Source organism: Halichoeres trimaculatus, unplaced genomic scaffold, assembly GCF_033239565.1.
Source record: "Halichoeres trimaculatus isolate MK-OKI-2021-1 unplaced genomic scaffold, fHalTri1.1 fHalTri1_scaffold_17, whole genome shotgun sequence".
Lineage (NCBI taxonomy): Eukaryota > Metazoa > Chordata > Actinopteri > Labriformes > Labridae > Halichoeres > Halichoeres trimaculatus.
The window spans coordinates 25415331-25431149 of record NW_027437195.1 but is presented as its reverse complement, the minus strand read 5'-3'; the positions used below and the strand labels follow the sequence as shown (position 1 = coordinate 25431149).

Here is a 15819-nt window from a genome sequence, read left to right as displayed (position 1 = left end):
AAGTAGAAGGATGCATGTAAAGAAAATATGCCCTTTTTTCTTTCTTTTCTTTCCTTTTTTTTTCAAATTGTTGTTGTTGCAGTCTCCCCTTATCAGCTGCTTAGTCGGTTTTTGGCGCGTGGTCAGCTTCACATTCACTGTTTACTTCCTACCAGAGAGGGGAGGCAGGGAGCACGAGGGCTACATGCGACTCGTGGAGTCGTCAATGGCGGCGGGCACGCCCAGTGCGCGGGCACGTGGCAGCCAGGAGTGACTTCTGTTTGTTTCACTTGTACTGCATTTTTTTCTCCCCAAAAAAAGACATGTTGACTTCTCAATTTTAAAAAAATGATTTCTTCCTTTTTGTGGTCACGTGTTTTAACGTGTGACCTACATTTCTGAACAGTCTTTCATGTCAGATTCCGTCGGAATGAAAATAAAATTCTGATGATAAATGTAAACGATACGTGATAGAAAAAATGTTAGAGGAGAACAGAGAAAGGAGTTCAGGAAACCCTCCTCCTCCTCCTCCGCCGCCTCCTCCTCCTCTCATAGTGGACATCACATCCAGCACGTCTCTGTTCCCTCACGTTGCACTCTTTTACTCTGCCTTCACTGTAAAAAAACCACACTGTGACAGGAAGTTAAGCACCGTTCCTCCAAAATAAAAGCGCGACCCAACTATTGCTAATGTGCTCTACTTTTGAATGGTAGCTTCATCGTTTTTACTTCACTAGCTTATCAATTTTTTTACACTTAGGATTCATAGTTGTTTTAAGCTGTTAAATATAAAGTGTGTAATCTCTCATCTCAAAGCAGTTTGACTTTAAGTTCTGTTCATGTTTGAGCTTTTTTTTCCCTTTTGGCTGCTGAAAGACCCTTTCTCATTGTAATGGATAATAAATCAAGTTTGAAATTTCCACTCATTTCTCATCTCCGAGCTGAACTGAAAAGAAACAGCAGACTCAAACTCTGAGGTGATTTCTCTGTAGATATTCCACTGAAGTGATGCTCCATGTCGGAAAACTAAACCACTAAAAATTAAAATACTTTATCCCTGGAACAACACAAGCCCCTTTTCCACATGTGCAATTTGAAAAAGATAGAAAAGTGTATTAATCCTAGCATATGCTTTTGTTCCCACAATTTAAAACGATTGGAAGTCTCAGCATGACTGGATAGGATACAATGTCAATAGATTGCCCACACAAAACTAATAGCACAGTAAGGCGATTATGAACTGACATCATCACATTTGAATGAATTTTTTAAAATAATATAACTTTATGACTTTTTTTCTGCAAATTAAAATGAATTTGTTTTTAAAGTTTCAAAAACTAATTGCAACTTAGTTTTCCTTTGTGAGTTGTGCTTTAATTTTGAAAACTAAAACCGGAAGTAGTACATTTGCGCACATTTTAACTTGACTGACTTGATATCCTTATAAGAACTCGATGACACACAGGATCAGTTTTATTGAAATCCTCACTTTCTGAGTCCAGCTGTCAATAAAACCCTGAAACAGACTCGGACTCAGAGTTTGAGAAGAGAATCAGAAACAACTTTATTTCCGCGCGTTGTCACATAAATCAGAGTTGTTTTCTCACTAAGTGCGTGTCACTTGTCATCCGTGAAAATGCCTTTGATCGAGCTCATATCAGACGCAGACTTGGAGCGTTTGGCGTTGGAGCGGGTTGTCCCGGCCCTCCTGGCCCGGGGGTTCTACTATGTGGACGGACTCCTTGGGGACCTGGCCGGGGACGCGGTACTGGATCAGGTTAAAGAGATGCACCTCTCCGGGGCGCTGCAGGACGGGAGGCTGGCAGGCTCAGTGCCAGGCATCCACCGGAGGAGCATCCGTGGGGACAAGATCAGCTGGGTGAGCGGAGCGGAGCGCGGCTGTGAGGCGATCGGGTACCTGCTCAACGTGATCGATAAGCTGATCTCCGTGTGCGCCAGCCGGCTCGGGGGCAAAGCCATCCGGGAGAGGTCCAAGGTAAGAGAGCCGGCTGGGAGCGAGATCTGGGTCAAGTTCAAATACAGAAATAAGATTTATGTTCACCACAGGCGATCAATAAAGTCTGAGCACAACAAGTGGTCTGAAAGAAACAGAGAAGCCATCACTGGGAGACTGGAGAGATCATTTGGTACATCCTTCATTTATGATAGCATTTAGTGACTTATATATTTAAATACCAATTACCCATTTATTTATATATGGCATATTTATTGCTTAAAAAGGCAAAAAAAAAAAATACACATTTGAACAAAGCAAGAACATAAGACAAAGAACACAAACCTCAAACTAAAAAATAAACAACATGAAGAAAAACTAGATAATGAGAACCAGATTGACCTTAACCCAACAAGAACTGAAACCAGAGGACCAATAATGTCTGAAACCGTATAAAGATAAGGTAGGTTTAAACAGTAACTTAAAAATTAAATTAATTACTTAAAAAAGCAATAAATGTATAAAAGAAATAAAATGCACAAAAGTTAATTAAATGTCATTAGAATAGTAAAGATATTATGGCATTAAAGCTGAATATAATAAATAAGCAAAGGATAAATGAAATGCTGAAAGAATAAGATAAGCCTGTATTTACTCAAAATTTGATCGAGGTGAACATTTAAAGCATTCATTTAAATAATAAAAAAAATACACTCAAAACACATATTTAAAGTAAAGTTTGGGAGTTTGGATCTTATCTTTAAGGTTTTTAAGCAGCTGCTATATAGCAATATTGCTAGCAATGTTCCAACTTGCTCAACAAAACAAGACCTCACAATGACCGTCATGTATGGACTAAGTCAGAAAATGTAAAGAATAAATGGCAATTTTAAACTTGTTTTACTAGAAACAAACAAAACAAGTTAGAAATTTGATTAAACAAGTTTTTATAGCTTAATTGTATGCATACTAAGTAATGTCAACATTTGGTTTGATGTCTTTGGTAGAGGAGATCACCAATCTTGATTATAATTAATGCAGAACTTTTGTTTAGATCACCAGATTCAAACCACAAACCAGATAAAATATAGAAATTGAAGGTACAGCTGGAAACAACTGATTGATTCCTTCCATTTATTAGACTTAAAAAATAAGCTGCAGCCCTTTGTTTACTTTGTATCTACAGTGTTTATCCTGTGTGGTGCTGCAGAAAGCCCTTCTCTTGATTGTTGATAATGTTAATTTGCATGAGCTGAAACTATTCCTGATGATATCAGACATATTTTACTCTGAGTGTTTAATGTGATAAAGACTGACTGAAGAGAGTTTGCATTAAGTTTAAAATCAGTCTGACAGCTGAAAATTGGCCTCAGAGTTTGTTAAACAAAGCAGCATGCTCATTGTTTGTCTTTTGAAAGCTATCATCAGGGAGGACTTTCCCCCTCCTAACTCCCTCAGCACCTCATCACAATGTTATGATGCCCTCTAGTGGCCTGAAAGTTTCCTCCTTCTTTTCCTTGTAAGAAAAATTGAACAGGAAAGCCTGTTTTCTAAATTCAGGTCAGTTAAACTAAAGCTTTTTCTTTTTGCTCGACCTGTTTAATACAGAATCATGCTGAAAGGACGGAGGTGTCATTGCAGGGACATCCTTGTCCTCCTGAATTGTGTAGGTCTTTTGGCAGTAGTCCAGGGACCCACTCTGGGCTCTGAGCCAAAGTCTCAGAAACAAGAACATGCTCCAGGAAGGACAGGAAATGTCCTGTACCAGCTCAGGTCCTCTGGGTGTCCTCTACATGTTCCCATTTGAGGAGCTTTTTGTTGCTGCCTATTGTTCAGTTTGTCGTGGTTTAATTCAGTCCAAGGTTTGGTCGATTTCCAGCATTGTGGAGAGCCCCACATAAAGCACAATATCTACTGACTCTGATTTCTGCACATTACACTGTTTACACTGTGGCTGTAACTGCTACTCCGACTAGCCAGTACTCTCACTTTCTGCTGTGCACTTGCATCTTTCTGCACTTGGTACGTTCTCAAACATCCAGGTCCTGGTAGTTCTGAGCTGGATTAGAAAAAAAAACAGACTTGATTTTCTTGAAGATATTTTACCTCTCCTCTCCCTGACTGGCTGGCCTGATAGCTGAAGATTTGACCTCCCATACTAACTTTTAGATAATCGATCAATTAGTACATAAGCCTGGTAATAAGGCAGGGGGTGTATTCTGCTTCCCTGTATCTAAAAAACTGACAAAAAGTGACAGTGTTGGATGTTCATACAAAACCCTTTCAAATCTCTGCAAAGTCAAGTGTTGCAGGGATACTGAATCTTTAAACTGCTCAGAAAGTCTTATTCTAAAAATAGCACAAGATCTTCATATCTTCGTTAAGGCTGTGTTACACTTTCTGCATGAACGTGACACACGGAAACCAGACGTGCGAGATCTGCCCAAGAGAATGCGTGTGGCAATTATGCTTTTGAATATGTGTATTACTGCTCTTTAACCACTAGGAGATCCCGTTCTTCCACCATCTTGTCTGCGCGTCTCCGATCAGCAGGTTAGACATTTTCGGGGTTGCAAGGTGCAGAAATTACCCAAGTGAAAAGGACCACACGAGGGGGCATAGGTGTAAAAATGATGTCATTCGCCCTCGGACGCGTCAAGCATAAAACAGCGTTCAGACTTGCTAAAATGTTGAAGTCATTGCATAAGGATCTACACCTTGGAGGCGCAGGCCTCAAACACCAAGGTCTGCCCATCGCTTTTCCCAACAGGCCTCCAGAGGCCTGGCCAATCAGAGGAAAGGGGCCTCGTAGAACAGGTTGCCTTAAAGAGAAAGGAGACAAAATGAAGAGTTAAAAAAGACTGAAACAAAGGTTTTCTGAAACCATGAAAATAGGGTTTTGTTTTGTTTGTTTTTTTCTTTCTTTTTTTGGTGCTGTAAATCATGTACAGCAAGTACGGGGCGTCAGAGAGACAGAATGAAGACAGAAAAAAAAAAAACCCACAATACCCCCTCTTTAAGATGTAGTAGATGGATAAAATAGAGGGTGATGGATTGAAAGCTCTTTGAAAATACAAAACCAAAACCAAAACCAAAAACCTTACCCATCTTAGTTTGAAATGATGTTTTGATTTAATATAAAGTTTACTTCCTTCATCTATTTCCAGATAATAAAATTCAAATCTACTTTTCTTGGCATTAACCCATTTTTTTTACATATGTTTTTAAGTGAACATCTGTCTCTATGACAGCTGTTACCAAACAATGGGAGGATCAAACCACTCACAGGCAAAGATGAGACACACAAAAACACTCCTCTTAGTGTGTTAGTGTCGCAAAAGGTGTGCAGGAGTATCAGTGGACTTTCTCACGTACACAAACACTTACTCAATTATTCACTCCCTCCCTCCCTCACTCACGTACACACACCCACTGATTTACAGTATCCTCGCTTTCATACACACACTTTCCAGCGCGTCCTGCCCGTCTGCACGTGCGGCGGTGTTCACTGAGCCCTCATCTCATGCATCTGTCTTTGTTATCAGATGGGACTTCCTCAGAAAACAAACCAGTCACAATGGGAATACGCAAACACACACACACACACAAATGCTCACATAGACACACACTCGCAGCTTGTCTGCTCTCCCTGCACGTGCAGCAGTGCACAGTGAGCGCTCATCACACTCGTCTTTTGTTATCAAATGGAACTTCTCAGGAATACAGGTCAACCCTGTTACAGTAGGGATCCGCCTACACACAACCAGGCCTCACACACAAACACACACACAACCAGGCCTCACACACAAACACACACACAACCAGGCCTCACACACCAACACACACACAACCAGGCCTCACACACCAACACAACCAGGCCTGGCACACTGAAAGTTGCGCTAAACAGCAGGAAGATAGACTTTTGTTCTCTAAGAGAGCTAAGAACAATGTTTAAACTTAAAAAAGAACTTTTATTCTGTATAATTAAGTGTTTTTGATTTATTTAGTCTCATCGCCTGAAGCAATCGAAGCTGAATAGAAAAGTGAACACTGATTTAAAAAGTCTTACATTTATGCATACAGCTTTATGCACGCTATGACCCATAAATCAGGATTCATTTGTCAGTAACTGCAGCCTCACGCTCCACACGTAGCTCTGCCATTAAACCATCATCAGGCTGGAAACCCGCCAAACCACAGCATAGACGTCACATACACACAAACACACACACCCCCTTCTTATCCCTCCATCCTTCCCGCCCTCCATCCCCTCCTCTCTACTTCACCAAAAAGATAAGATAAAACTCCAAACAGCTCCTGGAGGCGTTTTGTTTTGATGCGTTTTTTTATTTACTTTTTTTTCCCACACTGTATCATTTCCTGTCTGCCCTGCCCTCCTGTGTCTCTCCACATAATTTCACCGCATCTCTTGTACAGTGTGTGTGTGTGTGTGTGTGTGTGTAAATGTGGCTGCGGGTCAACAATCACGTGTGATCCGCTTGTTCCTTCTCGTGGTTTTTCTTATCAGCACGTGAGGTTTGACGTAGATGGCGAGCCCCACTGGCGTCATTCTGGTGTTTTGGCGTTAGCTGGTCTGAAAGTTAATCTGAGCGGCTTGTTGTTTGACTTTTATCATCTTAACGGTTTGATGAAATCCAACATGTTGACTTTCAGCCGTCAAAATACAACTTTGACTTCAAAAAACACCAAACAAAACGTCGATGAAGGCAAGGGATGGGCACCAAATTAGATACTCTTGTAGGTACCGATTCACGTAAAATCAAAAGGTACCATGTTCAATAAATGAGTTAAATTGAAAAAATTGAGATTTTATCATTCAACAAATTTATATTTTTTACCACATAAACACAAAAAGTACTGAAAATTTGTACCATCAGAAAAGTACCCATCCCTTATAAAGGCAACGGTTGACAGGAAAAAATTCAGACCCACATAACTTTTTTAATGTTTATGTTTACTGTAAAAATCAGCTTTTTTAAATGGGTGTGTGTATAGTTTCTAGTGTTTCTGCATTCAGCCTCAAGTGGACACTTGGAGAACTGCAGTTTGTAAGACTTCTACACAGGTTGAAGTTGATGCTAGATAGCGGTACAGCAGCCAGCGTGTCCTAGACTCAGCCCAGAAGTATGGACCTTACTGGTTTTAAGTGGCTGTTAACACAACAACGGTTTTAGGGTGACGCACAAAAGTTTTGTTGCAGTTTGGCCTCGTGTTTACACGGAAACAGCGTTTTAGCCAACCTAAAATGCATACTTTTGCATTTGATGGCCTTCAGAGTGGAATATTTCTGAAACGCTGCCCACACCTTTGCCATGTAAACAGTAAGCCGGCGTTTATAGTGGAAACGCTGACATCAAGTCAATTTGCTGAATTTGCTGAATGACTTTCAACAAAATATACATCTGTTGCTCCCCTTTTGCTCTTCTGGATAAGACAGTTATAGCGCCAACTACAGGCCTGGCATGCTTACTACAGCGTTTTTAGTCCCTCAGCGTTTCTGTGTAAACACAGATTTTTTTCACTGCGTTTTAGCGTTTTCAGATGAAATGTCGTGTAAATGGGGCCTAATGCTGCAGGCTGGAGCTATATCAACTGTAGCATATCTAATACTTTTAAAGTTATTTAAAATACTCAAACAGAGAGAGGCTTGTCTCCAAGAGAGCAGAATGATCCGGAGCCAAAGGACCTGAAATAACCTCTCAGAGAATCAGCCGTCTGTTGTTGCTGGAGGGAAATCCACAGTTGGAGTCTTTTGTTGACTTTGACACAGAAACTCATGTCTGATTGTCTGCTGCAGCTTCCTGCCAGGGTCACAGGGGAGGGGAAGGGGTGTTCCTCGCGTGCCTTGTGTGGAAAAAGTTTCTAGAAGTTTCAGGCCAAATTGTGTTTTTGCAAAACTCTTCAATCTGAGAAGTTTAAATGTTCTGCTTTTGCACAGTTTTCTTGAAATAAAGCTGCATTAAACTCTCCAGAAAGTCTATTTTAGAAGCTGCTGAAAAAGCTTTCCTTGTTCCTATAAATAAACTTCACACGCTCAACATTCGACAAGGAGCTCATAAAACCACCTTCCCTTGTTCTCACCCTCACACACAGGCATGCAAACATGAACACACGTGCAATCTGTGGACGTGCAGCTTAAGCCGTACACACAAAACCACAACACACACCCCTGATACACGAGAAATATTAGCAAATGATTCTCCCACACACACACACACACACACACATGCAACACACACACACACAGGAAGTGTCTGCCACCCCGTCTGTTTGCATGCCTCGTGTTTCATCAAGAGTCAGTGAAACAAAGCATCTTGTGTTTAATATCGCAGAAACAGTGCAGCGTCATCAAAGTAATAAAAACCTGAATGAGTTTCTTGTATCACGTTTTGAAACGCTCCATCCATCTGTTTGTCTGTCCTCAGGCCATGGTGGCGTGCTACCCCGGGAATGGAGCAGGATACGTGAAACACGTGGACAACCCAAACTTCGACGGGCGCTGCATCACTTGCATCTACTACCTCAACAAGAACTGGGACCCTAAGGTGTGTTCAGGGACATCTGTTTATCACAGATTCACTCCCAGCCCTCTCTGATCAGCCTCTAGCACAGAAATTAAGATCCTTTATTACAGGAAAGGATATCAAACTTCCTGTTTGATTTTTAAATTTAGGTTTATGCGGTTTAGTTATCTCTAACACTACACAATCAGAAAGAATTGGTGATGACTTGGCCAAATTTCTTGACTTATTCAAATGTTACAGCTTTGGCAAATACAGGACTTCCTGTTCTACCTGTAGGGCGTGTTTCTGTGACTCCAGGGATTAAATAATAATTGGTTACATTGGATCCAAAACAACAACATCTAAATGGTCACAAAATCTTACACTCTTAAAAAAACTTCAGTTGGAAATAATCTGAAAGTGTCTATTGCAGATTTGTCCATCCTTTGGTCCTGGTGAGTGTCTCATATTGATCTCTGTATCATTCTTCTTGTTGTTGATCAGGAGCATGGAGGAATCCTCCGAATCTTCCCAGAGGGCAAATCCTACGTTGCCGACATCAAGCCGCTCTTTGACAGGCTGCTTTTCTTCTGGTCCGATCGCAGGAACCCTCATGAGGTGCAGCCGTCCTACGCCACCAGGTAAACAACAAATCAGCTGATCCTGACCTCTGACCTCTGACTGCAGGAGTAGATAAAGTTTATTCCTAAAAAAAAAAAAAAAGCAAAAGGCACTCTCTTCAAATCTCTCTAGATACGACTGTGCTGTGTTGAATGAGCATCCTTTATTTGACTTGTTTATCTGCTGTCATTGATTTATTAATTAAAAGATTAGATTTTGTCAGAGAAACCTGGTTGTGACATATAATTATTAATATCAATATAATCAAACTATTAGTTATAGATGAGAGTTTACATCTAATATTAATATATTCTGAAAAAAATCAACTAAATTAGTGACCAGATGCAGTAAATCCACAGAAAAATTGGCACCATCTGCTGGCAAAGGTATGCAACAACATGCAAACAATGTCAAAGAGTTTTTAAAAAATCAAATGAGGGTTTGAGGGAACAAAAGCACAAAATTTAGAGAAATTACATGTCTTATTTTTTCACATTATATATTTACTAATTAATTTATCCTTATATCAAATTTTTATTCATACTTTTATAGTATTTTTTTTTATCTATTATTATTTTTTTAATCCCTATTTTGTTCTTTTTCTTCACTCTTCACCACGGGTATGCTCTTAAATATATGCAGAGAAACCAACTTAATCCGTGAGAAAGTTTCTTACCAACCTTTGTATTCACATTTAACTCATTTCTACTTTTTGTTTAATACATTTTCCAAATTCTAAGCCTTTAATTTTTATGTGATTTGGTCTTCCCTGTACTGTATTTATGACTTTATATGTTCATTGGTTAATTGGTTAAAACTGCATTTAAATATGTTTTACAAAACAAAAATTGCTTTATACATATGTTTGATAATAAATAGATAAATAAATAAATAAATAAATAAATAGAAAAATTGATAAAAATTAAAATCAAAATTAAAATTAGAATAAACAAAAACAGTTTTAAAAGCTGAAAAAGTGAGCGGACAAGTAAAGTGTGATGCTTGTGTTTCAGGTACGCCATCACAGTTTGGTATTTTGACTCTAAGGAGAGAGCTGAGGCTAAGAGACGCTTCAAAGACCTGACAGGTACAAACACACACACACCACACACCACACAACACACAAGATAAATTCATACAAAGTGTTTAGGTAAAGAAAATGTTTGTTTTTTAGCATCAACATTTCTATTTAACTGTACTATCAACAGGTTTATACATAGGTTTATATGTAAATATCAAAAATACAGCTAGCTAGCTTTTATTTAATGTCTGCATTTAGAAACAACAGAATACTATGAAGAGATGAAAATTATTCTTTGATTCACAGTTTTTCATGTGTGCTTGTTTTCTGTGTTTCAGCGTCGACGCTGCAGCAGGGCAGCACCTCCAGCTGATCGTGAGGAAATATCATGACATGGTGTTTGACACGCTGACTCGCAGGAGAAGACGGCAGGACTCCTCCTCACTATCAAAGCTTCTGAAAAGCTGAAAGAAATGGAAAAAAAGGTTTGAGGGGTTTTCTGTGTTTCCCAAATCCCTTCTTTCGGCTGCAGGCCTGTGAGAACCACCTGCCTGCACCGCTGTAGCCTGAACGTGACGACTTCAGGTGATCTACAGCTGCTTGGGACTTTTCCTGCTCTTCATGATGACTGTGCATCACTCTCCGCTGACTCTCTGCCCTACTGAGACGAGAAAAGGAGTGGACTGCACCTTTAGGCCTTGCCTTCAGTTGGAGGGAAGATGGCCGACAGTCTAAGGTTTACAGAAAGACTTGAGACATGATGTTTAAAAACTGTGGAGACATGTCATGCCGTATATGTTTGACATCCGAAGACTCATGGGAGAGTTTTGTTTTCACTTAGAGAGGAACGTTTAAGAAATGTGACTGAGGGATAATGAAGTCTAAATATTCCCCAACCAATGTGTACTTGCTTTCTTATCTTCTCTGAGAAAATAAAAAAGTTTACTTAAACCAACTTTGTTTTAGTTCTTTGGAATGAATCTTGATCCAACATACAGACATTCATACATAAATGCATTCATAGACAAATACATACAGTAAGATATGAATAAATTAATTTATATATAAATTAATTTAGATGAATACTTGGATACATTCATGTAAAAATACATGCATAAAAACATAAATGAAATCATCACAAATTCACGCATAAATTAATTCATATTTATTTATTTTTTTAATTGTATTTTTTATTGTATATGTTTTGTTTATTTATCTATTTATTTATTTTGTAATTTTTTTGGATGTTCAAATAATTTTATTTTATTTATTTATTGATTTATTTAACGTTAAATATATATTTATAAATATAGATTTAATATTCTTTAAAAGAAACCCTAAGGACTCATTCATAGATAAGTGCACACCAGGGGCGTCGTCATGGGTGGGCCCAGTGATCCTAGGCCCACCCACTTTCTGGCAGGCCCACCTCAAACTTTTCTTTAAATTTTTTTTTTTATTTATTTACTTTCTATTCTTAAAAAATGATTTTAAAGAAGAATGTTATAAAATGTTGTCACTTTACGCTTGTTTTGTTATTATTAGATGCCCCGTCTCTAAAAAAAATGAGCCAAGTTTGGCAGTTTGGAGCCTGTTTGTAAAAAAAAGTTATGACTCATTCAGCCTGGAGTGATACCTGTAGGACTAGAGAATGATTCTGGGAAAGACTGTAGATTTTTGTTTTTTACTTAACCATTGTTAATATTGCTACTCTAACAGCCTATAATACATGGAAAGTTGAGGAGGCACAGCCCATTGGTGCATTAGAGCACTACTCTTTGTTCTCTACCATGGAGAGCCGTGAGGTCTGATGCACTAAAATTTTTATCAGATATTAAAGGATCAAAAAGCAACCAAATCTGCTTTAAAACCTACATAGTAACAGTAATCTATCTATATCTATATAGTTATAGTTATTTACTAACTTTTCTCATTTAAGGCCCACCCCAAATTGAAAATCTGTCTCTGTCCCTGGTGCATATATAGATAAATATACTAATAAATGTATAAGTGCATTCATTAATGTAGTCATACACATGTATAAATGCATCATTAATGCACACAAAATAAATTCATGTAAAAAAAAAAAATGCATACAATGACACATTCAAATCTTTAAACATAAATGTAATAATATATAAATGCATACATATAAACATTCATAGATACATGCATGTACAGATAAATGCATTGCATTACAAATACATTTGCTCATTAATACAATAATACAACATCAATAAAACTTAAACATTCATACATTCTTTGCAGACTCAGTCATACATTCATTTACAAATACACTTATAAATAAATTCATTTGTTCATACATTTAAAAATCCATCTATTTGATCGTACATTATGTGACAAACGTTTATAAACTCATCTGTATAATCACACGTTTGTATGCAAATCGTGAGTGATGAAATACTTTCAAACATTCACATTCATTTATTCATAAACACAAACATACATCCAATCATACATAGTGAACATTCATCAAAACATTCACACATGAGTTTTTTGAATACATGATGATGCGTTCACACAGGACCTTTTTGGGAACATTTTAATTGACTGATTCTTACGTTTCAGCCATTATGGCCTGTTTCACTGCTATCGGCTGAAACATTTTCTGTCAGGCGAAGTTACTCTGACCGTTTCATCAGTGAAGCAGAACTAAAAAAAAGTTAAAACTAAGGCTTTCACCCTTTGAGATAGCCAGCTTTTTCGTCGTTAATTGATGATGTCATTTAATGGGCTGATGATCAGATGAAAAAAGTAAAGTTAATAACTCCTGAAGAAGTAAGCCTCTGTTATTCAGACTTCAGAGAAGATGATTTGTCTCTGATTTTAGGAGAGCACTGTAGAAACTGAAGTCTGAATGTTCTGTACTTTGCTTTGTTCCTGACTTTTAAAATGGCCGCCAGCGCTCTGTGAACGCTGCGTCCTCCAGCGCTGAGGAAGGACGAAGAGGAGACAGATTCCACTGATGCAGCAGATTTGTCGGGCGGCGTGTGAAGAGGCTGTCATAGAGCGGGCGTGTGGGAGCGGATGAATAATTGATGCTCAGTTCAAACAACTCTTTGGAGACGTTATTGAGTCCTAAAAGAATAAAACTTGCTTTGAATTTGATCTGTTGTTTCTAGAGGTGAATATATTGTTGCAGGGAGATTAAGCAGTACAAGCTCATACAGTAATTTTTGGGGACGACATAAAAATCAATGCTATATTTTTTGCTGCGTCTTTCAAAGTAATATTATAAAAACTGTAGTTATGTCATTGTTTCTTATCCTACCTGTCTATGGGTTTGTTTATGCTCAACCAGCAATTCATTGTGTTTTTTCAGCATTTTATTTGAGGTCAAATACCTGAAAAAAAAAATAAGGGGTTAGCTTTATTATTTTTATTATTATTATTGATTTTTTTTTTTTTTCAAAAATTTCTGTATGTTGAAAAAAATTGAAAAGTATATCTGAGGACTCATAAATCTAACGGTTAAGAAGACAGACCTTAGAATGTACCCATCGTGTATTTTTAGAATTTCAATTTTGGTCAAAATTCTAAAAAATAGTAAGGGGTTAGCCTAAGATTTTTTTTTTTCACTTTTTGTTTTTATTTTATTTTATTTTATTTTATTTTATTTTATTTTATTTTATTTTATTTTATTTTTGATTATTTTTTATTTATTTATTTGTTTATCTATTTTTCTTTCGAGTGTTCAAATGTGTTTATTTTATATATTATTTATTTATTTATTAATGTAAAATATTCTTCAAAAGAACCCTGAGGACTCATTAATGCCTAGGATGTCTTAATGAGAGCACTGGTAGTGTCCCCATTGTGTTTCTTTGTATTTCATTATCAAAATGTTGTGAATGTTAAGAACCACTTGAGGGTATCTTTGGGAAAGCCCTAAGAATGTCATTGTGTTTTTTTCGCCTTTTTTGTTTGTTCAGGATTCTGAAATTTTTATATTTTATTTTTCATTTTTTTAAGTTTTAGAATGTGTTCCCTGCTCCTACAGCAGCATCTCAAACACATGATGATGTGTATCCCACAAGGAAGTGATTGGATTGCAATGTTTTTTTCAAGTTAACACTTTATACTAGATTTTCGCAAACACGTTAGTGAAAGGGAACACAATTCGAAAGTCTAACTCTCAAGATTTTATACGCAAAAAGAATGATCCATCAATCTTATCCGGTGTAAAACCTACCACCAACTGAAGCTTAATATGCAAATCACAACACCAGCGCTACTCTGGGCTCTATAGAGTTTCACAGAAGCTTGAATATGAAAGGCTTTAGAAGAGGCATGACTGAACTCTCTGAACATCACTTCACGTTTTGTGCTTTTTTCAGATTAAACTTAAACTTTTTCCTTGGGTAAACTTGAGGCTGAGAGTCTTTAAAAAAGAATTATTTTGTAGATCAGTTCTTACTGAAACTTGAACTATACCTAAGGGATTTATATCATTTTTTAAAAACTGGAATACTTAAAAACGGGTTGTAACTGCAACCTATTAAAAGTTAAATGTGTGAATGATGAAAAATAAAACTACCTTGCAGAATAACTGACTCTGTGTTCTGCACTTGTGTTTCTTTGATTTCAGTCGTCTCAAAACATTTAGATGATTTTTTCCTACCAAAAACATTTCAATGGTGGTCTTTTTCATCATTTGTTTCTCCACCTGCTGAAAACCAACTGTGTCAGATTCAACAACATCACTTTATGTATCCTTCAGGTGGAGTTTGTTTTTCTGAGCCAAGCAGACGGAAGAAGTGAACAGAGTGGCAAAGACAGCAAGATACATACTAATTCAAACTGATTGATCTTAAAGGGGAATACAGAAAGAGGTATTCAATGTGGTTAGAAAAGGGCATCATTTTAGACATCAAAATTCAAGAACAACGTTTCTACAAGCTAAAGTCTAATGAAGACTAAAGGCCTAGTAGGAGTAAAATCTTGAATGCTAACATAACTGTTCTTTCCATTTCCGTTGGTCTGGAGATAAAGAAAATAATTTACCAGGAATTAACTCCAGGGAGAGTAACTTCTGTCTGCAGCAATTAGTTTAATCCTCCTGTAGTTCCCACGTTGAGCCTCTAGATGTCTCTGGAGCTCCACCTGTGATTCAGTCTGTGGAAGAAGAGAGTGAGGTGATGCTAATACACCATAGTACTTTTTTTTAACACAACTGTTGAGCCCTCTCTGTCAGATGGACAAGAAAGAAACACTTTTAAAATTCCACAAACTGTCCTTTATGCTTTAGAGATGTAAAAAAGTTAAGTGAGGAGTCAATAAAACATAGTTAAATTGTGAAAATGCCTCAGCTTTGCTTGGAAAAGAGGGTGTTGTCCTTAAACTGGAGAACCAAATCTTTCATGTAAAAGTTTAAAGGGTTTGGAAAACAGATAAAAAAAAAATTGTTATAAAATACAAAAGAAACAATCAAAATGCACAAACCCCTGGGGAAAGTGTGGTTGCCTTGAAAGTCAAAACTCAACAACATCAAACAAACACAACATTTTTTAAGACAAAGAATTAAACAAAACACACATTTGAGAAAAAAACCATAAATAAATAATACATAAATTAATAAAAAGATTAATTAATCAATTAGGAAAGAAAGAAAGAAAGAAAGAAAGAAAGAAAGAAAGAAAGAAAGAAAGAAAGAAAGAAAGAAAGAAAAAAATAATAATAAAAGAAAAAAATAATAATAA

At 37.3% G+C, this 15819-nt stretch overlaps 1 protein-coding gene across 1 annotated transcript; it reads left to right on the top strand.

Moving 5' to 3' along the window:
* The first annotated feature begins 1407 nt into the window (after nucleotides 1–1407).
* Nucleotides 1408–11024, top strand: egln3 (egl-9 family hypoxia-inducible factor 3). The gene is made up of 5 exons (XM_074692146.1): nucleotides 1408–1975; nucleotides 8380–8499; nucleotides 8962–9098; nucleotides 10092–10165; nucleotides 10438–11024. The coding sequence occupies exons 1-5, from the start codon at nucleotides 1616–1618 to the stop codon at nucleotides 10470–10472; spliced, it is 726 nt and encodes a 241-aa protein (XP_074548247.1). The 5' UTR covers nucleotides 1408–1615; the 3' UTR covers nucleotides 10473–11024.
* The last annotated feature ends 4795 nt before the right edge of the window (nucleotides 11025–15819 follow it).

Excerpts from the sequence above, each read along its gene's own strand:
- egln3 (XM_074692146.1), top strand. The coding sequence starts at position 1,616 with ATGCCTTTGATCGAGCTCATATCAGACGCAGACTTGGAGCGTTTGGCG. Across the intron at positions 1,976-8,379 it reads CCATCCGGGAGAGGTCCAAG|GCCATGGTGGCGTGCTACCC; the intron begins GTAAGAGAGCCG and ends GTCTGTCCTCAG. Across the intron at positions 10,166-10,437 it reads ACGCTTCAAAGACCTGACAG|CGTCGACGCTGCAGCAGGGC; the intron begins GTACAAACACAC and ends TCTGTGTTTCAG.